This window comes from Eurosta solidaginis, chromosome 3, assembly GCF_040869045.1.
Source record: "Eurosta solidaginis isolate ZX-2024a chromosome 3, ASM4086904v1, whole genome shotgun sequence".
Lineage (NCBI taxonomy): Eukaryota > Metazoa > Arthropoda > Insecta > Diptera > Tephritidae > Eurosta > Eurosta solidaginis.
Window position 1 is genome coordinate 265,630,899 of NC_090321.1, and position 27,697 is coordinate 265,658,595.

Here is a 27,697-nt window from a genome sequence, read left to right on the forward strand (position 1 = left end):
TCGTTAAGGGTTTTTTGTGGGTTTTCCTCTTTCTTCTATAAAGTACGAACTGATAATTACATGTTCATGCATAAATTCAGTGACATGCGCATACATTTGCCAACAAGTAATAAAGTGAACTTTTTATTATTCGCACTTCCTCATACAAGCAGCATCATCATGTATGTAACTCTAGCTCCGAAGCGACTGTAACGGTCTCGTAACAAAGTACGCCAGTCACTCTTTCTGAGCGATAACTTCCTTCTCCTGTGTTTTCTAACTTAATGGAAGGTTTCCAATTCTTATGCCGCTGAATGCGAGTGCCGATACAAACACTTTCTGGACAGAAGGATCTTTATCCCTACGCAAGGCATAAATTAGCCATAGGAACCTTTGGGCTCTTATTGATTGCACTATGTTTATATTTGCGTGTTGCCCAGACATCATTCATCAACCTTCAATACACTCCATTAGTATCATGAAAACGACCATACATTTTTCGTAGAACTCGAACCCGAACACTCCGAACGCCCATTCCAACTTTTTAGATAGCACTCATAACACCGAGCCATGTAATTAGTATAGCTTTGGTGTCAGAATTGTCGTTTCCAGCCTTATTTGTAAAGAATCTTATGAAAGGGAACCACCTTGTCTATAACCTCGTTGAGTTTCGAATGTTTTGAAGATGTTCTTTCCAAACTTTACTTAGCTAATGAGGTTGCTTAATGTAAGCCGTATGTGCCTTGCAGGTAAAGTAGAATACTGGCAACTCCTTCTCGTGGGTCTCCTCTAGAACTTAATGTATTGGAAAAAATCTAGGACCGTATCGTCACTTACAATCATGGATTGAAAACTAATTTCACTCAAGCGATAAAAATGAGGCTTTCAAACTATTTAAAATAATAATAATATATTAAAGATCTAGTGAGTACGCGTTGTCCACAATTCACATATTTCATAGATCCGACTCACCATTTCGGAGCTATTGTGATTTAGATAATGGCATTCGATCACGGAACGTATGATGCGATACGGCCCCTGCTCGATAGTTGATTTATCAGTTCTAAAGCCGCACTGATCATATCATTATGTCGACCTTAAGCAGGCTGATTCCGCGGCAATTGATACGTTTTGGATATCTCATTTCATGTGGATTACGAAGAGCACATTTACATTTAAATCTGGAGGGTATGAGCTCCGAGTGCTATTTACCAACCCTTGACAGCGCGGTCGGTAGTTCGTCGCTTCCCGAACTAAGTTTTTTCCCCTTGATATCGCCACTCCATTCTCGTCATAGTTAGATGGCGTAACGAATATTCCATCACAAATGATTGGGTATTGAAGTCCTTATCCTCCTCACTATCTAACAGTCAATAGAAGTGTTGCTTTCACAACTTAAGCACGTTATGAGCGTTGGTTACGAGGTTGTTATTATCATTCTTACAGGAATTTGCCCTGGTCTTGCAATCTTCCATCATCCATTGGCTTTTCTTTTAGAATAACGTTTCGGAATAAAGTACCTTATCTCACGTTTCTGCTCCCATATAATGGTTGGCTCATCTCATCAGCTGATTTTATGTCTTTCATTTCACTGCAGTAGGGATTGTCAAAAGAAGATGGCAAACTCAAAATGAAACCAAAACATTGAACACATTTTCTTACAACACACAAAAATTTCAAACTTTTATGTTTTCATTCCATTTCATTCGCCTAATACCAACACGCACATTTTGACAGTCTGAACAAAAGTATGTTCTTGCTGTAGAGATGAGCCAACCAGCTATCAAATTACTATTGTGTAAGCTAAATCGAGTTGTATGAACAGCACTCAATTCAAATCGAAATTTCCTCAATTTATTTTTCTGTTTGAACATAGTATAAGAAAAAGTCAAATTTAATCAAGATTGTGATATTTTTTATAGTGCACTGTGTGATCAAATTAAAAAGCGTTTTGATTTTAAAAATGTTGTACTACCAAACTTAAGTTTCATGGATCCCAAAGAAGTTGTTCTTTGCATATGATCTTGCAACATTTTTCGCACACAATCGATCAGCAAATTGTGCAGGAAATTGTTAGCGAGTATAGGTAATTGAAGTTTTTAGAATTTAAGACATATTTTGAAGACATTTCTAAGGTTCCTTTAGAAGTTTTTTGGAAAACTATTTCTACTATCAAAAGAGCTGATTCTACATACGCTGCATTCGTTGCAGATGTATTGTGTTTGTCATAGTCATCAGCGAATGTAGAAAGAGTTTTCCTTAAATAATTTGAAACAAAATAAAAATCAGAAACCGTCTGGAAACTGATGCATTAAAAAGAATATTGCTGGCTCAAGATTACAGTTTTTGTTGTTATATCGACCTAATGACTTTTAAGATCGCTTGTTCGGATCGAGCTCAAGGCCTTAAAATAATTATTTTATCTTGTTGTTGAAAGAAAAAAATATATTTTTCATCTATTCTAATTTAAAAAAATTTTTCATTTAAGAAAAAATGTATCACAACAGGAATAAGATAAAATTATTATTAGCGAAAATTAGCTAAGAAATGAAATTGACTGAAAACAAGTACCTTTTATATGTAATACAAACTTTATCTTTCAAAACGTTTTTGTTATTTATAAAATAAAACGAAATTAATTAAAAAGGATTTTATATGTTATATGTGGCAACAAGAAATACCAATCAAAGACAATTTTCAGGAAAGCGCTTTTAAAGATAATTTTGTTGATTATTTTTTCATCATTTTGGTTCTCGGCGAATGGCCCCTGGCAATAACCCAATTTCGTCCTAACTCGATTTTGGTTGTTTCCATAGAAATTACGTTTTGGGAGGCGTTGGAAAAAAAATATGTGGCAACGCTGCCTGGGAGGACTGAATTGCAAAATGCAAATTCACTCCTTTTATACGGTTTGCGCCGCAAAATGCTGCAGAAATACACCACGAATGTAGTGGATGTCTTGTTGGAGGAAAATTACACCACTGGCCTGTCATCAGCTGCATATGGTCAGTTACCATATGATGGTTGTTGGCTATGCTATAGTGGTACAGGGCGGCTCAGGCGTTAGTGAAAAGAAAGAAGTACAGGGGATCTCAAGCGTAAGTGAAAAAGAGTACAGGGGGGTTATGTTATTGTAACGCTACGAGTTACACATTTTACATTAGAAAATCATTAAACTCAAGTCGATCATGACATAGACTAAGAGGGCGAAAAACGAGGGAGGTAGTACAACAGTGCCCGTACCAAGCAGCTCTTAAAATTTTTTGTTGCTAGTTTTTGTTGTATTCCGTGTTTTATTTCACGCTTTCTTTTAAGAGGAATTTGCAAATATAAAGGGGAATAGAATACACAAAAGGAAATGCCAGCAGAATTGAATTCAAGAATTCTGTATTGTAGTTCAATAATTAGAAGTCGGAGATAAGAAGTTGTTCTTTTATTGATAGATATTCACAAAAAACCTAATAATTACCTTCAAACGGCTGCGAAACGCCTTTTTAGTTAACACTTTTGTGTATAACAGTATCACCAATAATCTTAAACTTTTTTTTGCAAAAATATCTTGACAGAGTAAAATTATTACTTTGCCGCCTTCGGATTATTGATCCCGAAATTTTTGGGCATGTATTAAAAATCGACGCCTGTGGTACATAATTTCTTCCATTGAATATATATTTCTAAATTTAATTCCAAAATCAGTATAGGATGCTACTTTTTCCTCAAAAGATACTAAAATATCAAAACTCACAAATATCTCTGAATGCGGAATAGTCTTAATTAAAGATTTCGCATATGTGGAACCAAATAACCATCGCACATTTTAAAATTGTGTAATTTTCGTCACAAACATATTAATACGCATTATAGGTATAATAAATTAATTCCTGACGTATACTTGCTTGTCGTGGAAGCCTTTTTTCACTTCTATTTAAGTTTATCGCGTTTATATAGCAAATTGTTTAATTTCTCTTAGCTTTTGACAGCAGACCAACAATTTAAAACCTAATTTGAAAAATTAAAACCGCGCTCATGTCATTTTAAATTTCAAATACTGTTTTTAGAGATAAAATAGTGTTTAAGTGGACTATAACAGACTTGAAATTATACTTAATTTAGACCCATGTTGAAACCAATAAAACTCTTTTTTATTTCGACTATGACTACGGGCCACTGTGTTCAGCATCGTTCTAGCCCACAAATGCATTTGCCCACAGTTGGGAGCCGGGTATTGGTGCAGATGGGGTGATTTCCGCCATTGGCGTCCTTTTGCTTTTAATCGGTACTGCGATGTTTGCCATCAGCTTGCTTGGCAACCATTCCTTCTTAGATCAGTTTTATATCGCATGCAGAATTTGTTTTCACTATGTAAGATACTCCTGAATTATGCCTGAGTAGTTAACTAATTACTTTGTATGGGGGTCCCCCATATCTTCAGAAAGCCAAAACTCAGAAGTCAAAACTCAGAAATAAAAATCACGGGCAAAGCAACATATGTATAATTTTAGAAACAAGTTTTTTCAATTATACAGCGCGTTCCTGTAGGTAATGTAGGTAACGTCTGGAATCTTATGATGTTCGGTGCTTCGTTCGTTAGGTAGTGAGTGAGAAACATGTGCCCATTTCTTCGTTACATCGTTAGGACGCAATTGCTCTCTAATGAACAGGTGTGAGAACAAATGAAGAAATCATGTTCCAATGAGCCAGAAGCTTGTTGACAGGAAACTTTCTTTGTGTCACCAAGCGCACTTTCGGTACCACATATAGTCGTGTACTTACCTCCAATTTATTTGCCTGATTTGATTTTTGGACATAATAGTGTACTCACTACCATGACCCTGGTGATATGTCTCATGTTAATTACTTAGTGGTCCTTTTTTTGTCGCAGTCTTTGAACAGAATACGGCCAAGTAGCTTGGCGTATCATTTGGTTTCTGGTATTTTAGATGACTATATGACAAACTGCGGTGAAGTGTGTCCCTGCCTAGTTTGGCGTTATTATCGCCAAACATGACTTTGTCCCCATATCGAGAACAGTCCCTTCTATCTAACAATAGTAGTTGGTAGAAAAGTTTATTTACCGCAACAAATCTAGCACCAAGTCTGTGTCGGATACTTTACCTTTTTCTAGTCACTACCTTTCCCAATTGTTGTTGTTGTTTTTGTAGCGTTAAAGACACTTCCCGAAGGTTTTGGGGAGTGTTATCGACGTTGGTAGTCCTTTGCCGTATATAGATCCGGTATGTTCCGGTAACAAAGCACTACAAAGTTACAAGGCCGATCATCTCAGGAACGATTTAATATGAGCACATTAAACCTTCTAGGCCGTCCCGCCAGTACCCCGCGTTCTTTGGGTTTTGCGGTCGCTAGAACCTGCGCTGCTAAAGAAACACGATTCGCCAGGGGAAGTTGAAGTTGAGTTTTGGGTCGGAGAAGTTATAAATTGCACTGACAGCCCCTTGAAAGGGTTGCGCTACACAACCCTTTTGAACCATTTGGGTATTTTAGTAGCCATTTGCGACAGGCATACCTGCCACGGGTATATTCTAAGCCCCCTAACCCGCACTTGTGTATGCCAGTAAAGTCACCGTTTCCATGCATCAATCAGCCGAGTATCGGAATATTCTTTTAAAAGGTTCCAGTCATTTCACGTACATGCCCCTAAATTATAGTCGTTAGAACCCTTTGTCGTAGAAGTCATCAAAATACTTTTTTCAGCTTTGTAAATATTCCTGTAAAATATGGTATTTTCTGAACTGAACTCTTAAATTCGAAACAAATATAAGGCGCGATAACCTCCGAAGAGATTTTAATGGAGCTTCTCTTCCAATTTGCGTTGTGCTTCTTCTAATTTTTCCTACAAATTGGCAGAACGGGACATGTTTTATGCCGACTCCGATCGGCATCTGAAGGGCAGATGAGTTTCCACTGAGAACTTGCCATGGCAGTAATACACTCGGAGTGCTTGCCAAACACTGCCGAGGGGCGACCCCGCTTAGACAAATTTTCTTCTAATTGAAAAAACTTGTTTCAAAAATTTTGATGTTGCTTTGCCCGGGGCGTGAACCCAGGATCTTCGGTGTCTTAGAAGGAGCACGCTACCATTACACCACGGCGGCCGCACATGCCTCTTAGTTCTGTGAATATTCTCATCCCTACTCCTTCAAGTTCTCGACAGCAGTATAGTTTGGGTTGTTGCAGGGCTCAGACCCGACAGTTGTGGAACTGATAACCTCATATACGTATTCATACTATTTCTATCCACATATCCTCTTTAAAGTCACATCACTCTGTCAATGCGTTGCATTTATTTTCTTTACTTTTCCCATCAAATAAACTCAGTCACTTTGCCAATTAACATTTCGACCATGTCGCATATTCTCATGATGCCTGAGTGTTCCGGTAAGTGAATGCCATATTTTGCATTTAATTAATAAACACTACAAAAATCAGTCAACAATAAACAAAAACTGAATATGGCAAATTGTAAACACATACAGATGCATACAGACCACAGACTCATTTGAGAAGTATCTGTTGGTTGGTAAAGAGTGTTACAAAAAAAATCAAAAAAGAAACCGAAAAAAGCGTAAGAAATATGTTAAAGCGAAAAAAACGAGCCCAGAAACTAAAAGCAAAGTGCAATGAGATTAAAAAAAAAACAAGAAGCAATAATACAAATACTTACAAAATATGAAGCCAAAAGGCAAATGGACATTGAGCGCGAATAAGCCAACAATTATTAGCCATGAATGCGGAACAACTATTTAGATCCCTTTAGCCAGTTATTGAGAGATTGGCTAGCTCATATGTTGATCATCACCGCTTGATTCTGGTATTGCTTGACTTTTGTGTGTGTGTATGTGTGTTTATGTAAGCAAGATGCTGAAACATCCTTGTGCCTGTTGTGGTTAGTTGCGTTCCGATTTCTTGTTTTTGTTATGATGGATACTTCACTCGAATTGCCATGTAAATATTAAATAGAAATGCTTATGGAGTAGGAGAAAGGGTAACAGACGAGTGTTTTATAGCTAAATATGTTTGTATGTGTGCGTACAGGGTGCGTCAGGAGCACCGGAACAGGTCAAGTTTATATTGCCAAATTAGATCGAGCTTGTGCAGACTAGAAATGATTTCGAACTTTTACCGAAATGATACCTGAATAATCCCGAAGTGATCTTGAAATTCTTACCAATTACTCGCGAAATAGTCTCGCAATGATTCCTGAAATAATCTCAAATTGATCTTGTAATAGTCCAAAATTAATTTCGAAATAGTCTCGAACTGATCCAGAAGTTGTCACAAGGGACATCTAAAAAAAAATCCCGAAATGCTCCTAAAATTATTCCAAATTCGTTACGAATGCATTCTGAAATACCCTCGAAAAAATTACGAAAATAGTCCCAAGTTGATTATGTCTCAGTGCTAAAGTGGTTTTTGAAATAAAAAAATTAAAAAAAAAAATTGAAATACTCTCGAAGTTATTCAGAATTTGTCCCAAAATGATAACTAAAATAATTTTGAAATTGTTCCAAATTGTTTCCGAAATATTATCGAAATGATTCCTAAAATAATCACGAAGTAAACCCGAAGCGATAAAAAAACTGTAAAAAAATTCTGCCGAGCAGTCTGGAAGTGTTTCGGATGTTTTTCCTAAATGATACCTAAAATAATCCCGAATTGAACTGTAACAGTTCTAAAATGATTCCGAAAGTGTCGAAATGTTCCTAAAGCCATTCCAAATTGGTCCGGAAATATTTTCGAAGTTTCTCCGAAAATAATCCAAAAGTAATCCTGAAACTTCTCTAGAATCGCACCGAAATAGCTTCGAAATGATCCATAAAATAATTCCGAAGTCATCCCGAAATGTTCATGAAGCAGTGCTAAAATATTCCCCAAATGGCAGTTGAATATATTATAGAATTACACCCCCTTTAAAATTCGAGGTTCATCAATTCGTTATTCATAGACAAAGGCGGCACTTAGCTCCATATTATTTAATATGCATGCGCATGGGATCGCTTTTCCTTAATACCATGATGTGCCCATCTTTGAATGATTTGCTATACCGTTTTCTTAAAAAAAACGACGTGACCCTGTTTTATTGTATGTTTCGATATGTCCTAGTTTGGATGAAGAAACAACGATAACTTCCATACAGTCTTAGTGGCTTCTAAAGGCAAGCTTGTATGCTCTTTCCGATTCGGAAATCAGAAACTGGTATATCATTTGAAATAGAAAACTTAACCTTTAAATGTCCTTGAAGGTCGCTGAAAGATTGTCATTGGAAATTTTTCGTTTAAAAATACTTAAGGAAAATCATTACCTTTCTTGAAAAATATATATTTTCGAAAATATTGGTGGAAGTATAGCATCCTCCAAAATTAAGAAGACAAAAAAATCAACGCTGGTTAGGGTAGTGGGGCAAAAGTTTCTTGATAAGCTTAGGCGATTGTGAGCTGAAGGAATTTGATCAACGGAGCCAAACGACAGCAACGTCGAGAGTGTTTATCGTCCGAAATCGATTTGGTTGTTGTTGTGAGCCAGCTGGAGCCAAATCGATGTTGTTGGGAGAGAGGCATAGGGAGCCAAATCGATATTGTTGGGAGGGAGGCATAGGGAGCCAAGTAGGCATCTTTGATATTTACAACTAGCTATGGTAATTATCTAAAATTGTTTTTCCTCCAGCCTACTTAAAAATAATAATAATGACAAAAATATTATTGTTCAGGCTTTGAGCTCGTTTCGAACCCATGATATTCTGAGGAAAGTGTTTGTACTTTTAGCTGCTCCTGTATGCATATGCAAAAGAAAACATGTACATAGGCCCACAAGCAAAAAAGGGTTAAAGTGCTAAGTACACATCCACATCCCAGCCGAGACGACATTGAGTAGACTGGAAGATTTCATATATAAACATTGGCTAGAAGGACGACAGATGCATTTTTACAATTCACTTACATACATAAATAAGTCTGCGTTGTTGTAGTAAAATATGTATATGTGTGTCTGTTAATCATAACTTGTGCTAGAGCTCTTCATTAGCTGCGAGGCGCAACTTAAGTCTTCCAGAATTATTGTGGTAATTATTATGGCCTTTAACGCTAATGTTATTTTTTGTTGTTGTTATTATTATTTTTGTTGTTGTTTGCTGTTGATGCTGCTAGCCGCATTGCTGTTGCAGCTAGTACATAGTTGCTTAAAACAATAATAAGAACTAGAAAACGAACGAACTTCAACATTTTGATCGGCTTCAGTCAATTCGACCACAAACGTTCGGTATGGCTTCGGTAAAAGAAACGAGCTTTGGCTAAACATTCCTCAGAAAGAAATTTTCATATTTTCAGTAATTTTACAAACGTTCTTAATTTATTGTTCATTGCGTTCTTTAAGACGCTCAAATGGCCCGAAAGAGTTCCTTTATTGATTAACGGATTAATAGGCGCTCTTTTAAAAAGGTCTTGTGTCTTTCTCTGGCTGCCAAAAAAACAGCTATTTTTAGAGCGTTTAAACAAATCGACCAAACTTTCTTTCTGTTCGTCTCTAAAAATCGATATTTGGTCACTTGCAGATAACAACAATTATGCAGAGGTCATGCAATCGGTATCAGGGATGATAAATGGTTTTTTTCATTTTGTACCAAACGAGAAAAAAAATGTACCAAATCATCCAAAAAAGTACCAAAAGCCGTCAGATGTGAATTTGAACCAAACTAGAGCTATATTCTGCTTCTTTATCCAAAAACTGTTTTTAGTCAGGAAACTTTCTAACACAAATTAAAGGTAGTATAACAGGGAAATATGATTAATGAAGAAATACTTTTCCAGTAAAAATAACAAAAGAAGTTTATCGATTGAAGCGTACAATTATGTACATAAGTATATAAAAACATTTCTTTATTGAGTACCAGTAAGGAACTTAAAATTAATATTAAAAAAAAAAAAAAATAACAGCTGCATTCAATGCATAAAAATTTCATAAAAATATTTTAGGTACAAAAGACTTAGATTCAGGTATAAAAGTTGACAAATTGTCGCCTACATCTATACTAATAACTCATGCATGTTTCAATCACTACATTAACAGTTCTTCTTCTGTGAGTTCTTTAAATATCTCAGTTGACAAAAAGCTTTTTTTCGTATCTATATTATGACAACTATTGTGAGTTCATTTCATCAAGTCGTTAGTTTTTATTAAATTTGTAACTGTGTTTGTTTGAATTCTATTTCTACACTTAGTTTTAATTAAATTTTGTATTGAAAATATCCTTTCTATGTTTGTGGATGAATTTGGAATCGATAATATGCCTTGAACTATTCTATAAATATTGTAAAACATTTGCGCATTCAATTTATTTTTAACTGATCTTAGTTCTTCACAAATGCTATATATATTTATATTCTTGAATTTTTTAAGGCTCTCATGCTCTGCTAAAGCTCTAAGTTCAGAATTAATTTTCCCTATTTTATCAAATGCAGTTTTCGGAAACAAGTCCATAACTAAAGGCACAATACTATTTGTTTCATCGCTTAAAATACTTTCTGGTGAAAGCTTTGCAGCCCAAAACAAAGTTCTATCATTCAAATTTACTTTCTTTAGTAAAGTACTACAAAATTGTATATAAAATTGTTTAGTACAGTTCTTAAATATGTGTACGTCATCTTTTTCGAAAAGGTCGTTTGATAGAATAATATCCACATTAACTACATCCGGGGTTAAGTAATTTTCGTCTGAATCAATATTTGACATCCAAATAGGACTAGAGTCTAAATAAGATTTTTTTTATAAAATTTTTAATTTGGCAATAAGTAAGTAAATGTATGCGAATATCTTCAGACTGCATTTCTATATTCACATTATTTATTTCATTTAAAATATAAGAAAGAAATGTAAAATATACTTTATAAATAGGACTTTGAAAAATTTCAGATACAGTATTAATATTTTGATTACTGCTTTTATTTTCAAATACGTAAATATTAAAATAATAATTGAGAGCATCCCATTACTCAAGAATTCTATTTATGACTGCTTGTCTAGAAAGCCACCTTGTGGTGGCGTACTTTAGTATAATATGCATTTCTGAACCGAAATGTTCTTGAAAACTCTGAAAGTCTGCTCTCTTAAAGGGGCTGTTACAAAAATGATAGTTTACGTTTTATAAAAATGTATCAATTTTGTTGGGAAATACAACACAAGTTGCTATTGAAGCTAAATTTTAAATGTGACAAACACATCCATTAACATGCAGATTTGGAACAACTTGCTTGCACTCCGCTTTTTGCTTCCATCATAACCGAGCAATTGTGGGCAGTGAAACCAATAAATTTTTCAAGTGGTATTGAATGATCTTTCCAAAGATTTAATAATGGCATTAAAAATACCCTCCGTGCTACTATCGGTCAAAAGTATCAAATCTAAAAATCTATCAATGCACTTATTAAGTATTCTACTGATTCCTTGTGTGAATTTTATCAAAAATTCAAATCGAGACTGCCAAATTTTTTGATATACATATATCAGTCGTTTTATATATTATTATTAGAGAGTAATTATTCTTCTGACAAAACGCAATTATGGATTTATAATTTTTGGGCCCTGTTATTTGAGTTATTATTTTCTGTGTTTAATTCTATTGATGCAAAATTTGTTCACAATTTTAGAATCAGTCATGCTATTTTTCTTAAGCATATTTAAATGATCCATAATTGCAAATGGCAAATTGTGCTCGGCAACAAAACAACCTAACTATATATTTTCTGCAAAGAATTAAAAATTTTGTTGTACATTCAGAGCTGCTTTGCAAATGACTTGAAGTGTAGTGCTGTATTTTACAAAAATGTACCAAATATGTCAACGTAGTACCAACGTACTTTCGGAAAGCGAAATGTACCAAAAAAAGTACAAATGTACCATGATTATCATCACTGATCCGTATACGTTGTGGTTGTTGTTGTTGATTTCTTTGTGTGTATGATGCACGTGCACTCAGTTGATGAACACACACATTTGTTGTGGATAAACACCTGAATCTTTAATGGTGCAATTACCATCAGCACCAGCAGTCGATTTCGGCTTACAAAAAAGGCTGAATGCTTTCATAACTGAGCTAAGACTTACTCAGGATGTCGACGACAAAATAAAATAGGCAGACAAAAGATTAAGCAGAGGCGTTTCTATGTTCCAAGTTAAACTTTATTGCTTCCGCAAGAAATCGCTCCAATTTAAATCCTTGGATCTTCCAACCGCAATCACCATTTTACTTTACGTATTTCTGCTGTCTATTGTCTATTATTTTCTGTGGACGCCGCGATGTGGTGGTAGCGTACTCCGCTTACCACAAAGATCCTGGGTTAAAGTTCCGGGCAAAGTAACAACAAAAATATAGATACAAGTTGTTTCAATTAGAGCGGGGTCGCCCCTAGGCAGTGATTTGGCAAGCACTCCGAGTGTATGTGTTCCATGAAAAGCTTCTCAGTGAAAACTCATATGTATTGGAGATGTCGTTCGGAGTCGCTGTAGAACATGTAGATCCCGACCTTGAAATTTGTAGGAAAAAATTAAAAGTAGCGCAACGCAAATTAGAAGAGAAGCTCGACCTAAATTTTCTTCGGAGGTATATTGCGCCTAGTTTTTTTTTTTACTATTTTTTCAGTTCTGTATCTGTTTTCAGCGGTTATTCGGGGCTCTTCCTTTCTATAAAAGCAAGGCTAACTTGCCTTTGCAATAAAATTTTCTGATGGAAAATGCATTTCGCAATAGCTGGGTTAGGTTGGGTTGAAAGATTAAGCAAGTGCAAATTCTTAAGAAAGTCGTCTTAAAATAGAGCAGTTACACCCGTTTCCAAATCTAATTGCTTTAAAGAGCCTAGAAGCTAGCTGTGAGCGCAGCTTCGAAACTTTTAAAGTGAAATCTCTTGTAGTTTTCATGTTGAAGCTGACTAACAGCTTTATAGAAAATTTCCTTCAGCATAGGACATGAACAGCCTGTAGGGCTCTTGGAGTGAGTCGCAGCTTAATTAAAAATTCGAAAAATTACTTTGAACAGAATGCCAGCAAATTTTCCTTTAATCAAATTTGGAGAGCGTGAGGAAGCGGAAGACCTCCACTGAGTTGGGAGAGGCAGGTGAAGGAAGACTGAACCTCCCTTGGTGGTGCTTGGTAAAAAACTTACGTATATAGTAGTTCATCCAGTCCGAGACGAAAAAGCTCTAGCGAAACGAAAAAGGTGTCATACCACAACTCTGATGTGACAGTCCTTTTTTGAATATGAATTTGATACGTTCCGGTAAGACTTAGGACCTCGTGGTACTAGCCCGTTGTTGTTGTTGTAGCGATAAGGAGACTCCCCGAAGGCCTTGGGGAGTGTTATCGATGTTGATGGTCCTCTACCGGGTGCAGATCCGGTACGTTCCGGTAACAAGCGCTATAAAGGTACTAGCCCGACCATCTCGGGAACGATTTGGTATGACCACATGAAACCTTCTAGGCCATTATTGCCCTCCCAACGTCTAGATCAATCAGGTGTTCGGGGTCACCAAAGCATCGACTGTTAATGAAACGCCACGGGTAGGTGGGGTTGACAATTGGGTTGGAGAAGCGCTGGTAACCCCTTGAGAGGGTTGCGCCACACAACCCCTTGAATCATGTCGTACTAGTGATTTAATATGACCTTAACGAGTTTTCTAGTATATCACGCCTACTCCTTTCTCTTGTAACTTAATATCCTTACGAATTTTTAAAATTTTTCTAATATGACTCTCCTAACCAGGGTTATATTGACGCTTATATTGAGCTAGATCGATATTGCGCTCTATAGCCCCCTAACTTTCTAAACTCCTTTTATAGCCAGTTGCTTGTGTCGCATGTTGCTTAAACGTCGACTAATTCAACTCGTTGCTCCCCATTGAACTCTACAGCACTGTGCCTTATGCAAACACCTGTCTGCCATCGTTTTGCTAATGCATGCATTCCTTTTTGTCTTGAATATTTATTTCATTTGCATATTGCAATTCACAACACTATAACTCACTAACAGAGGAGATCGCTCCTTTCTTCATCTGCAGTCACCTCCTTCCAATATTCCTCGCGCCTCTACTCATGAGACAAAGAAGCAAATAATAGTTTCTCCATTGCCTATTTTTGCTGTCTTCGCTGTTTATGTTGGTATCCATTAGCATTCTTTTAATTTAATTAACACAATCAAACTCTGCATACATCGACATCCCTCCCTCCTATATCGAGGCTTCCATCAACAACAGCATCAGCGGCTGCATCATTTAGACCTGTTGATGCAAACTGCCAACGTCAGCGATCGCTGGTGATCAACGATCAACAACCACATCAAATGAATATTTAGGTATGTTCGACTCTGTGTGTTTTCCTTCATTTGTTGTTGCTGTCATTCAAATACGTTAGTACTCTATTATTTAAATATTTAACAAACATTTATTTCCTTACTTTATGCCGTGGATCATCCAACTTCTATGGCATAGACGGGCAATATGCTTTAGCCAGTACACTGAAAGAAATGGTGCTAGTAAAATCAACAAATCGGTTCTGTTGTTCTTCACTTAACGGAGATTCGGTGAAATTAATCGAATTATGGTTAATTCGACCGACTTCTTTGTCAAGCGAACAAATTCGTTTAGTCATTTCAACAGAAGAGAAATTGTGGCTCTTAAGTTAACAAAATTCTGTAAAATTTACAGATTCCGAATCAATCTAACTGATTTTTTTGTTAACACAACTGATCTCACTGGTCATTTCAACAGCGATCAACAGTCAATACATGAACAAATTTCAAAGAGAATTTTACGCTCACTGCGCTCTCTACTTTGTACTTATGTATGCTGTGTACTATATGTATGCACATATTTACGTATGTATATGGCGGCCCACGTGGTGTGATGGTAGCGTGCTCCGCCTACCACACGGTATGCCCTGGGTTCACACCCCGTGAAAAGTAACATCAAAATTATAGAAATAAGGTTTTTCAATTAGAAGAAAATTTTCCTAAGCGGGGTCGCCCCTCGGCACTGTTCGGCAAGCACTCCGAGTGTATTTCTGCCATGAAAAGATCTCCGTGAAAACTCATCTGAAATTGAAATGACCCATATTTCGGTTGATTTTACCAGTCTTTTTCTTTCAGTGTAGATACAATTTAAATGCAATTCTACATGCATACAGAAGATTGTCTCCAGTTCTGCATGTAAACGGATTTTTTATAAAAATTAAATTTTAGTGCATTTATAATTGTAGTGCAATTTGCCCATCTATGTTCTATGATGACTCAGGTTATAAGGCTGCATCTACGCATTGTACTCTTTGCATTTGCATTTTGTCATGTCATGAGAGTTAATCGAATTGTTTCTTATTACCTTGACTCCTTCTTTGTTTTCGTTTTTTCTCTCTTCCACCTTTTTCTCTGCAAACTTAAGGTGCAAGTATTGAAAAATTTTTGTTGATTTAGGCCTAACGCTCGCTGTTGGTGCGATATTTGTCTTGGTATTTCTAGTTAGCAGGATGACATCGATTGCGCATCAAAAAGGAAAAATGTCTTCTATTTGCATTTCTCAGTTAATCGACAAGCGCTAAGGAAAGGGTTAAGGAAAGAACTTGATTAAACTTGCGGCTTAAATGAAAGCAATGTAAACTTGGTCGTTTTCTTTTTTGAAATCATTTTTGTTTGGCCAATTACCTGCAATAAATATTAAGACTGTGTTGAATTGCGAGAGCCTTCGATTAGTGCAAAGGCTACAATGAGTACTTTATCAATGGTAACTCGCAACCGCCGCGCACCCCGGGCTCTTATTACATTTTATGATCGGTGACTGCAAAATATTTTCACTCAAACGATAACTATGCAAATGTCAAATTATTTCTAAAAATTATAATAACGTATGGATCTAAGAAGTACTTTTTGTCACTATGTCACCTGTGTCATTAATTCGATCCACCATTTCAGAGCTGTTGTGATTAAAAACAAGTAAGGAAGGCTAAGTTCGGGTGTAACCTTAACCGGTGTAAATTGTCCAAAATTTTACTAATTTTTCTATTCTGCGTCATAAGATCAATCCACCTACCAAGTTTCATCGCTTTATCCGTTTTTGGTAATGAATTATCGCACTTTTTCGGTTTTTCGAAATTTCTATCGAAAAAGTGGGCGTGGTTATAGTCCGATTTCATACATTTTAAATGGCGATCTGAGATGAGTGCCCAGGAACTTACATACCAAATTTCATTAAGATCTCTCAAAATTTACTCAAGTTATCGTGTTTTCGAACAGACGGACGGAAAAGAATTTCTTTTTTAGCCCAGATCATTTTGATATAAAGAAGTCTATATCTATCTCGATGAGTTTATGTCGTTACGTGGTGGCGTTATGCCAACAAAATTATTATACTCTGTGAGCACTACTCAGCTGAATATAAAAAGAGTTTCGATCACGAATGGTAAAACTTAAGACGAGCCCTGAACCGTGTGCATATATCTTCTTTTAAATTTGATAAGTCAAAGTGGGTTTGCAGTGGCTTCTTCTCCTTCAGCACATTAAAGTTTCATACACCAAACAAGTTTTTATCGTCTACCATGCAAGAGTAAGGACACGAAACTCAGCACAAGAGGTTTTCATTTTGGTACCTTTGGCAATCGATATTGATACTTAAGTCAATGGGTCTTCAATAATTTTAAGTAATTGCCCGTTTGCATATGCAATGACAGCACAACTGTGCTACGGAATGCAGACACCAGCTTTAGTCTGAAGATCTTGCGCTCGAGTCCTACTATTGTATCGAGGTGGAGGTAAACATAATATGACAATATCTACTCAATATTGCAAGCTCATTAAATATATCAAGAAACATTTCATAATGTTGGACTCTCTTGTTGTTGGACTTCCAAAGTCCAGAAAATTGTACGTACGAATATTGCCAACAAACCGGTTTCGGTATTATGCCGCCTTCAGTACTACATATTTTTCAATCGGAAGATTTACTAGTGACTCGGAAGCTAGGACTACCTCACCAGTTTCTACAGGCCGATAACTATTTTTTCCGGCAATTGAGCTAAGGCATGAATACTTCACAATTGGCAGATTGTCTCGAAATTCTTATTCTTGCGTATAAAACTATGTTCATCGCTCACGTTTTCCATTATGAAAGTTGCTTTAACAAACTGGCTAGTTATTGCAGAAATCTCTGCAAGTATCGGCGTAGGTGGGACCAAACCCTCTTCAATGGCAGTTGACCTCTGACTAGTCAATTCTGTTGGTAAACAAAAACTACTTGGCAGGCATAAATAAAAACTTCTCCTACGCTTCTTACATTTAAAATGAAATTGCCCATAATTTGAACCCAAACATTTACCTGAACTCTTCACCAGTGAACTAGGTTCTTCACTACCAGCAGATACCATTTATGCGACGAAATGATTAGGATTAATATACTAACGTTGAAAGTTGACCTGCCTGCTTTGGACACACTTGTTATCCCTATCTATTGTAGCGAATGTTAGCAATTTCAATGCGTCACTGTGTTGCTAGTAAATAAACGCACAACAACAGCAAAGTAAACAACCACACATACATGTGATCAGGGAAGCTAAGAGCGAAGAGATTATTTCACATACACATATGTAGTCATTACCTAAGAGCATACACACGCATATATTTAGAAGACAAAAGTAAATACCAGATACATAAAGGAGAAATAAATAAGCAGCTGTTAGAGAAGGTTGGTCGTGAAAAATCTATGCCTTAGGAGAAATAAGAGAACAAGGCAACAGAGGGTATAAAAGCAGCGCAAGCTGAGGAAGAGCCAATCAGTTTGATTTTGTCACGCTATTAGTGAAGTACGATAGTATTGTGAAGTACCTACTACTGCCACAGTAGAGTTGTAAATAAAGAACATTTTGCCATACTGAATATTTGAGTTATTTATTCGACAGTTCAGCGATTCGAACGTTCTCTTAATGCTGCAAAATAATCAGGAATTGCCCAAAATTCGTAATACTATCTTTATCGCTATTTCTACCCTCTCCACCTCTCTCTTCCCATCTTCATACCTAGTCCTATCCCTATGCCAATTCCTATTCCTATCCCTCTCCCTATCCCTATCCCTATCCATAACCCCACCCCTATCTCTTTAGCTTAGCTATAGGAATTGCGATACCATCTTGATATTTTTGTCTCTAAAAGCAAATAATTTTAGAAGGCAATTTTAAAAAGACACCGACAGCAGCGTCTCCCCTCCCATTGCTAGTTACAGTAATATGCGTTGAGAGCCAAATCTCAGGATGACAGTATCGGTTGCGGCATGTGCAGCTCTACGTGAACGACTTGAAACATTTTTTACTTTTTCTTTTATGTTTTCATTAGACTAAAGCATATTAAATTCGAAAGCCTATCTAAATTCGCAACGTTCTCTTTTTTCAGGTACATGAAATATCTCTATCCCTACGAGTGCGACAAGAAGAACCTCAGTACACCCGCTGAGCTGCAAGCGGCTATTGATGGCAATCGACGTGAGGGTCGACGCTCAAGTTATGGACAATATGAAGCCATGCATAATCAAATGCAAATGGTAAGTAAAACAACTCGAAACCAAAAAAAATCAAACTGATATTTCTTTGTTCTCGCCTTAGCCACAAATTGGTCGCCAATCACTGCCAGGAGGCATGCAACAAATGTCCCCCCTAGCACTTGTCACACACGCTGCCAACAATCAACAAGCGCAAGCAGCAGCAGCCGCTGCCGCTGCAGCACACCACAGACTGATGGCGCCCACCTTTGGGCAAATGCCCAATTTAGTGACACACGAATTTGAGCAAAGAATGATGGAATATTTGAAGTTGATACAAGTAAAAAAGGAGCAACAGAATAATGCAGCCGCGGCGGCTGGTGGTGGTAATGCAGGCGTAGCTGATGCTGCGGGACGTTTAAGCGCTTCAAGTCAAGGAGGTGGTGGAGCTGGTGGAGTCAGTGGTGGTTTACACATTAAACAGCAGCGTCAACGTTCACAAAGTCCAGAAATGAGCACGCGTGAGGCGATGAATGCTTTGGAAATGTCACGCGTTGCCTTTTGGCAAATGTATCACAATAATACCAGCCCGCCACGGTCAATGAATCCATCGCCGCTCGGTAGTGCGGGTGGTGGTGGTGTAGGTAGCACAGGCGTCGTTGCTGGCAATAGTACCGGTAATGGAACGCATGGATTGGCTGGTTTAAGCGAACAGTGAGTATATATAAAAAATAAATCTAAGCTTTGGGTTAAACGGAATATTATATACCCAGCTGGCGGTTTGACAATAGCACCACAGCACCACGCCTATTTAAAACGTGTTCAGCGTATACGTTTCCCTTGTGGAAATCGTACTTATTTTTAGGAAGGTATCTTAAAAGCTGTCCTAATCCCGACCTAAACATTCCTAAGTGAGCAGACCGGATCCTTTACGAAATTCTGAAATGACATGTAGATAGCACTTGTGGTGGTTACATCCATCTCCCCCTCCAGCGCTTGGGTTAATAGCGTTAGCATAAAGTCTTGTGAAGCATTGTAGACAATGGGTATTTAGGCTAAGAGCATGTTGTTGTTGTTGTAGCAGTGGGGCTAGGAGCATATTGTTATTTGCTGTATCAGAGCGCCGTAACATACAAGGCATCGAAAGTGCAGTTAATCTAGCTCAAGTCGAATGACGCTACTGACTTTTATCAAGTTTCTCATTTAATACTGTCTTCAATCCGATAGTCAATTCCACTTCCATAGTTTGACGGCCGAAAACCACACAATGAATAGTAAGCACGAAATAAAGCAAACTACATCGACTGGTTTGTGTCGAACTAACCGCCAGATAGTCTTGCGTGCTTTGCAATTCTATGCCAATTTATGAATGCATTGGAATCTTCAATAACTTGGAAATGAAAACCAATGTTTGGTTAGCAAGGGTTCCTTGGCATGAGGGACATGAAGGTGACGAAACATTTTGCCAAGAGCAGCATTTTAAGATCCAGTGTCTTTTTACGGGCTGAACAAAGCGCACAATAGATCGAACTTAGGGTCGCAGTGCACTAAGGCTTAGTAACAATATTATTATTATTATATATTGGAAAAGGAAGTGATGATTCACTGCTTTACACTGGATAGGAGCACTAGTTTTGCCACAACGGGTCTCTGGTTGTTATTAGTAACAATAATCTTTCAGCTTTCGTATGTGTTGTCTTCATGCCTGGACGACTTTCTTGAGCCAATAATAAGACCGTATTCAACTTCCTCTTAGCACCATTAACGTAGTTCCCCGAACATTTGAAGAACGATTTGATGTGACCACACTGGTACGTGAAAATTATCCAACCCCCTTTCGTGAGGACCTTTGGGTTGCCAGAGCATCGCCTGCTTAATAAACAGGGCTCGTCACAGGTAGGCTAAGTTGCAAATTGGTTTGGAGAAGCTATGAATTGCTCTGGCAACCCCTTTATGTGGGTTCCGCTATAAAACTCCTTGAATCTCTCATATGAAGATTGGCATCAAGGTTTACAGACGTGTTCACTGTTCTTTGACCTGCGGAATATCTCATGCAACTGCTACAGTCTTCCGGGAGCATAACAAACTACATTGCCGTATCAAATTCCTTTGAAACTCTTAAAAACAAATGCTAATTCAAAAATAGAAGATCTGTGGAACATCTCCGGTATTTGTAATCAGCGGGGTGGACATAGTGGGGCAATATTTAATATACTGTCCACAGCGCCGGCCACCGTGGTGTGATGGTAGCGTGCTCCGCCTACCACACCTTATGCGCTGGGTTCACACCCCGGGCACAACAACATCAAAATTTTAGAAATAAGGTTTTTCAATTAGAAGCAAATTTTTCTAAGCGGGTTCGCCCCTCGGCAGTGTTTGGCAAGCGCTCCAGGTGTATTTCTGCCATGAAAAGCTCTCAGTGAAAATTTATCTGCCTTCCAGATGCCGTTCGGAGTCGGCATAAAACATGTAGGTCCCGTCCGGCCAATTTGTAGGGGAAATCAAGAGGAGCACGACGCAAATTGGAAGAGAAGCTCGGCCTTAGATCTCTTCGGCGGTTATCGCGCCTTACATTTTATTTTGTGTACAGGACTTAGGGGAATCATTACAAACTGATCTCAATAAAGATGATATGAACAAAATTTTTCTGGGTATTCCAACAGGCAACTTGAGACCAACTGACTCCTCAAGTATAAGACGCCAATAATACTTCCCCAGACTAGGCTAAGACGTTCCCAAATAATTTTCAGCGTTTAGTCTGGAACGTTAATAACAATGTCTCCACATAAATTCTCAAAGCTAATAGTCTTATCCCACTATCTATGGTATATCCCTCTAAAGGATAACACCACTTTCTATCAAAGGTAGCATAGGCGGTTTTTCGAAATTGGGCGTAGTTATTATTCGATCCCGACAGTTTTAGATACTGAAGTACTTTGGGTGTCATTAAAGTTTATCGTCAGCAAGCTATCTCAATTTTTTATTGTTTTATCTCGTGTGCTAGTGGACGGACGGATAATTTCGTTTATGAATATAGGGTACGCCCTTTTTCGAAAATATTACGAAAATTTTCCGAAGTCAACTAACACTCTAGATTTTAGCATATTGGCTATTAGAAGTGACACGGCTGTCAGATCTAGAAGGAACAAATGGTATAGGTCGGCGTTATTTTATAACATAGGTCCTGATTTTCGGTAGGATTTTTCAGTTTGATCGTTAAGCAAACTTCTGGTAACACTACGGACTCATTCAGTCTATGTGAACTCGTCATGTATCGGCCAGTTCAACCTAACCTGGCTGTATTTCTTACAAAGTGTTTCTTTTAGAGAAATTTCTATGTCGAAAAAGTGGGCGTTCGCTGCTGAATATTTTAAATAGTAAGGTGTTCTGCGCGTCAGTATAGATTAATTTAAAATTTTTGTCGTGTTAGCTCGTGTTATAGATAATTTGGGCGATGCCACGCCCACGTTCCATAAGCAACCCAATATTCCTAATAGCCGTGCCAAATAACTTCAAATCAAATTTGTATACAGCTGGGTATATAATAATTTATGCTTATTAACTTCATGCTGCATCTTTGTTCCTCTGTCAAAACACAAGAATTCTGTTATTCCTCTGCCAAAACACAGAATTCTGTTATTAACTGCAACGCGCACTGCCACATCTGTGTTTGAATTCTGTAATGGTTCATTGCGGCGACGCCTACAACCCCATCTGCTGGTGAAGGTGAGTTTGAATTTGAAATAACTCACCTTTTTGCAAACCAGCATTGGTTGTGTCATTGCTATATCATATATTTGTTTTTACCACAGGCATTTGGTGAACTTGGCACACACGTAAAATACTGTGCGGTGTGTGGTAAACTTCTCTAATTTGTTCTTCTGGACTCAACACGCCAAAAAAAACTTGTATACTGGCGATTTCAACCTTCTTATAATATATAAATTCTTTGTTTGCAGAAATTTCAGAATTTCATACAAACACAAAAGTCAAACCGAAGACAAAATCTAAAATTTTATTTCGTTTTGATTCTTCTTACTACTACATACAAACTTTTCGTCTGGCCTCGTACATACATATAGGTCAAAACTAATACAGTCTTATAATTTAGGAGAGGAAAACTTCCATTCCCTCGTACGTCTCGTTCACAAAGCAAACTACTCGAATTTATTTTGTTGTCCAGAAAAGAAATCCACCCTATCCTGTATTTGTTTCCACATTTAAGAGAGATTATAATTGCCTTTTTGTTTTTAATTATTTTCCAGTAGCGAGGCTTTGAATCTGTCCGAATCACCACCGAATCTCAACAACATTAAACGTGAGCGTGAACGCGAGCCATCACCCGATGCCTGTGACCGCAAAGATTTCCATCATCAACCACCACCGGCAAAACGTGGCGCCTCTACTGGCCCACTCAACTTTCCTTCGAATTTCTATTTACCAACCAGCGTAGCGGCAGCAGCAGCAGCAGCCGCAGCAAATTTTCACCAACACAGCCAGAATAACAACAACATGTCGATGGTGTCACAAGATTCAGATGGTGAGGATGTTGGTGAAGATGGCAATGCGCGGCAAAATACACCCAATTCATTATCGCACCTTGGCGATGTGAATGATAGACCCATTACGCTAAATGGTCATGATCATCATCGTCATCATCAGCATCATAATCGTCATCAACTTCAGCACCTGCCACATCATCAACATCTCAGCAATAATAGCACGAGTGGTAATCATGATAAGTCTGATGATTCGGCCATAGAAAATTCACCCTCGACTAGTGCAGCTTCAGCAGTGGGCGGTGGTAGTAGCGGCGGTAGCGGTCATGATGGTGGTGCGAACGGTGGTCACATATCACCAGTGTCTACAAAAAAAATACACCTGTCGAAGCAGCAAAATATGAGTGGCGTATCAGCAATGGACAGTGGTGTTGGTGGTGGTGGTACTTTACGTACGCACTCGAGTAGTCCGTGTATGATGGGTGGCGTAGAAGATGCGTTGCATCTTTTATCGGGCATGCAATTCCGTGTAATGCGAAATGGTAAGTACGAATATGAATTTTGTATATGTGACAATATCGGTGTGGATACTCAAATGGGCTAAATTCTTACTTGCTTATCTCACAAAGCTCAGGTGGGTTTAAAATTTAATCAGAGATAACTCGCTACCTCTCATTTCGCGTTCTCGGCCCAAACGTAGCCTTAGGAAGGTCCGTCATATGTCTAAGACGTGTGTATAAAAGATACGCAATCGTTACATAACGAGTCATGCATGAAAGTTGCGAAGATTCCTTCACGTCCCCCTTCATTCTATGTCAAATGGAGAGGGATTTCCAGGACATATGAACACCTATTGAATGGTGACCCGCCATTACCCATGATAACAGAGCTTTATTGAACCTAATGACTTTGACAGACCGCTTGCCACTTACTTCAGACCAGAAGGATCTCGCCATCCTTTCTGATGTATTGTCCACTCAGTATTTTATCAGTTGATTCGTTCATCTGTGCCAGGGCAGGCCACAGATAGCTAAGGAAATCTAGGTCAATATAATCCCCTTATGTTTAACTACTACTAGATAATGAGTGCAATGGCCCCTCCCTCCCTCCCTATATAAGGCAGTTACCTTATACGTTTTAGCACACGTCATCGTTTTTTGCCTTCGAATCTGCTGAGCGGGTTTTCAATAGATAATTATCAAATCTTGACAGCTAAGTTGTGCCTTTTTGTCAGATCCCTTTAGGCGAGAGCGGAGGCGATGAAGACCAAAATTGAATGTCCTCTCCCTACTCCGTAGAGAAAGAAATCATATATTGTCAGGGGTCGTACCTCAACCTGCTACGAATCTAGGCGATGTAGCAAAGCTCATTACGCATATTGGTGTAAACCAAGAAAGTGCGCAAAAACACTTAACCGTCTTATGCTCGCTTTAACCCAGAGGAAGCACGACTTTGTTGGCACGTATTCTAATTTCAATGATGTGTTCATACCCTTTAAAGTGACATGTCGGTAATCTCATATATTACATGCTGCCGGCTCTAACTTTGTGACAGCATATACCTAGACCCTTTAACATTACTCAAGCGGGTTTTGGGCTTAAAATATAACCGCAGTAGGTATGTCTGTCGTAAGAGGCGACTGATATACCAAACTTATTCAAGGGATTGCCAGCGCAATATATAGCTTCTCCAACACAATTCTCAACCTCACCTACCCGTGGCGAATCCTGTTTCATTGACAGCCGATGCTCTGGCGACCCTAAGTTCCTCATGGAACTAGGTGGTGTGGAGGACAGGATGACCTAGAAGGTTTAATGTGGTCATATAAATCGTTCCCGAGATGGTCGGGCTAGTACCTTAATGGTGCTTTGTTACCGGATCGTATCGGATATATATCCGGCAAAGGACCATCAACATCGATAACAGTCCCCAAAGCCTTCGGGGAGTGTCTTTATCGTTAATATAACAACAACAACACCCTTTGAGATTGACAGAAATCTGAGTGTAGTTTACATAAAGCAGCTCAAGAAAAAGTCATATGCCTTTACAGGTGAAACTCAGATTCGCCATTTTTAGGAAAAACTAACAACTAGTTTGCCCAGTTTGGCAATCCTCATTGGAATCGGTGAATCTATACATATATTGTATGCGAACAATGGGCTGCTCTACGATGATGTTTTGAAATTTGGGTCAAGAGCTAGTGGCTGTGACCACGGATGGTACGATGTGGGAATAGTAGGTAGTAGAGCAGTTGTTCTGCCAAACCACTCTAAGTACTTACACAACTATTGGGCAGCCTCCTCATTGCAATGCATTTCCGGCAATAGTAGCTATGTATCTGTCCATTTTATGGTTCATTCTGATGTTAGTTTTACGGTTTTGATAGGCACATATAGTTGCATCTTATAAACCCTGAGTTCCAGATTAGCATGAACTTAACATTATTCTCTTTTTCTTTCAAATAGGCACCAACGAAAATGGGGAGCAACAGTTGGTTGTAAATCTCGAACTAAATGGTGTGAAATACTCGGGTGTGCTGATAGCTAATACCAATAGTGTTGCGAGCACTATCTCAAACACGGACCTTAACCAGAATAAAGAAAATCTAATGAATAAAAATAACGATGCAACAGATGCTGTGACAGAAGAGGAACCGAAGGATGTGAGCGGAGGTAATAGTGGTGTTGATGGCGATATTGAGGATGAAGACATGGCCGATGCTGCGAGTCCGAACAGTACCGAGGACACGACACTAATAAAAGTAGCGACGACTTTGTCATAATATGGGATATTTCTTAAGTACTTAGAACTTGGCGGTCAAGAGTAATATGCAGACCATGACTTAGAATAAAGAGTTTAAAAATTCGGGAACACAGGGATAGATAGATAAAATAAAAAATAAAAATGAAATAAAGTTGAATTGAATAAAAAAAAAAATAAAATAAAATAAAATAAGATAAAATACAAATGAAATTTTAAAAAAGAACATAATATAAACAAATGAAATAAAAAAATAATAAAATAAACCAAAACAAAATAAATTTAAAGAAAATAAAATAAAACAAAAACATGCAATAAAATAAAGTAAAACATAATAAAATAAACAAAAGTAAAATATCATACAAAATAGAATAAACAAGATAAAATAAAGAAACTAAATTAAGTAAATCAAACAAAATAACACATAGTAAAATAAAATAAAAAAAATTAAATGGACAAATAAAATTTAATTTACTTTAAATAAAATAAAATAAAATAAAATAAAATAAAATAGAAAAATTTGATAGAAGAAATTAAACTAAAATGAGTAAAAATGAAATAAAATAAAGAGAAAATAAAACAAACGAAAGGGATGAAGTTGAAAATAAGTTCAAAGACAACCATAGAGATAACAAAAAAGACGAAGATAAAAAGTAAAACGATACACATAAAAGATAAAAACAATGAGAAAAGTAAAGATAAAAATCAAGACATAGATAAAGCTAATGTCAAGTAATAAAGAAATGTTAAAGAAAAACATACGAAAATTAAGATAAAGATAGAGAAGAAAATGAAGATGAAGAAAATTATTAAAAGAAAGATAGAGTTAAAGATAAAGAAGAAGATAAAACTAAAGTGGATGATATACCTATATAAAGATAATGATAAAGATAAAGATAATGGTAAAGATAAAGAAAAATAAAAATAATGGCAATGGTATAATAAATGCATACATTCATACATATCTACATATGTATGGCTATGTACATACTTGAAAATATTGCGTTGAAAACGTTTCCGAGGATCTTGTCATGCCAACAAGATGACACCGCCTGCGTATTTGATAAAAAAAACAATACAAGCAACATAAATTGTATGGCAACACTGCATTCATTACACTTCACACACAAGTAAAACAACAAACAAACAAGAAAAATCCTGGCAGGCAACGAAGAGAAAGCAAAACGTTTCAACGTTGGGTTTGCCTCTCTACTTAAAGCGTTTCAAGGCTTCTGATTCGATTAAAGCGAACTGAAGTGACTTAATAGAATTTGAAGAGCTGACTACATACATACATACACACACACTAGGCGGAGCAGTTGTGCTGATACAATTTTTTTTTTATATAAAATTGATATTAAATTAACGCCAGTTTAAACTAAATTTTATTATCTTAAAATTGCAGTGAATTTGATTTTATTTACTTTGATATTAATGCAAAAACTATTTTTTAAAATAAATCTTGCATTTCAAAGCAATGCTGATAATTTTGAAAAATTAAACAGTAGATACTGTCATGCGAAAAAAATAAAAAATACTGAAAATACCAAAGGACATTGTTTAAAAATTACATATGTACATAGATCTATACAGAAATAGACAAACTTGATTTTAAGTGTATTTTATTTTCTGTAAGAAAATCAAGGCGGAGCTAAGCTAAGTTTAAAATGAAATTTACTGTAAGCAAGCAATTTGCGTTTGTCATAGAAAATATAATAGATATACAGACATGCAAACGTATGTGCATACATATGTAAGTATAAACTAAATAAATTTAAAAACTATAATATGTATGTATAGGTATGTAAGTGACGAAAAAGAGATACTAGAATTTAGCGTTTAAAAAATAATTAAAACTACTTCTTTAAACTAAACGTAAATTATATACAAACATACATACTTACCTACAGAAATAGCTTAAGTATATTTAAAGTTATTAAAAAAATGT

At 37.1% G+C, this 27,697-nt stretch overlaps 1 protein-coding gene across 2 annotated transcripts in view; it reads left to right on the top strand.

Moving 5' to 3' along the window:
• The window catches only part of retn (retained), a 196,824-nt gene extending 169,538 nt beyond the window's left edge, over nt 1-27,286 (top strand). The window contains exons 8-11 of one of the 2 annotated variants that reach the window (XM_067776303.1): nt 18,406-18,553; nt 18,615-19,204; nt 22,759-23,531; nt 25,455-27,286. In XM_067776303.1, the coding sequence (XP_067632404.1) occupies nt 18,406-18,553; nt 18,615-19,204; nt 22,759-23,531; nt 25,455-25,771 (1,828 nt within the window). In that variant the 3' untranslated portion in view covers nt 25,772-27,286. Of the gene's footprint in view, nt 1-18,405; nt 18,554-18,614; nt 19,205-22,755; nt 23,532-25,454 lie in introns of both variants that reach the window. The other variant, XM_067776302.1, reaches the window with a different exon arrangement.
• Nucleotides 27,287-27,697: the final 411 nt, after the last annotated feature.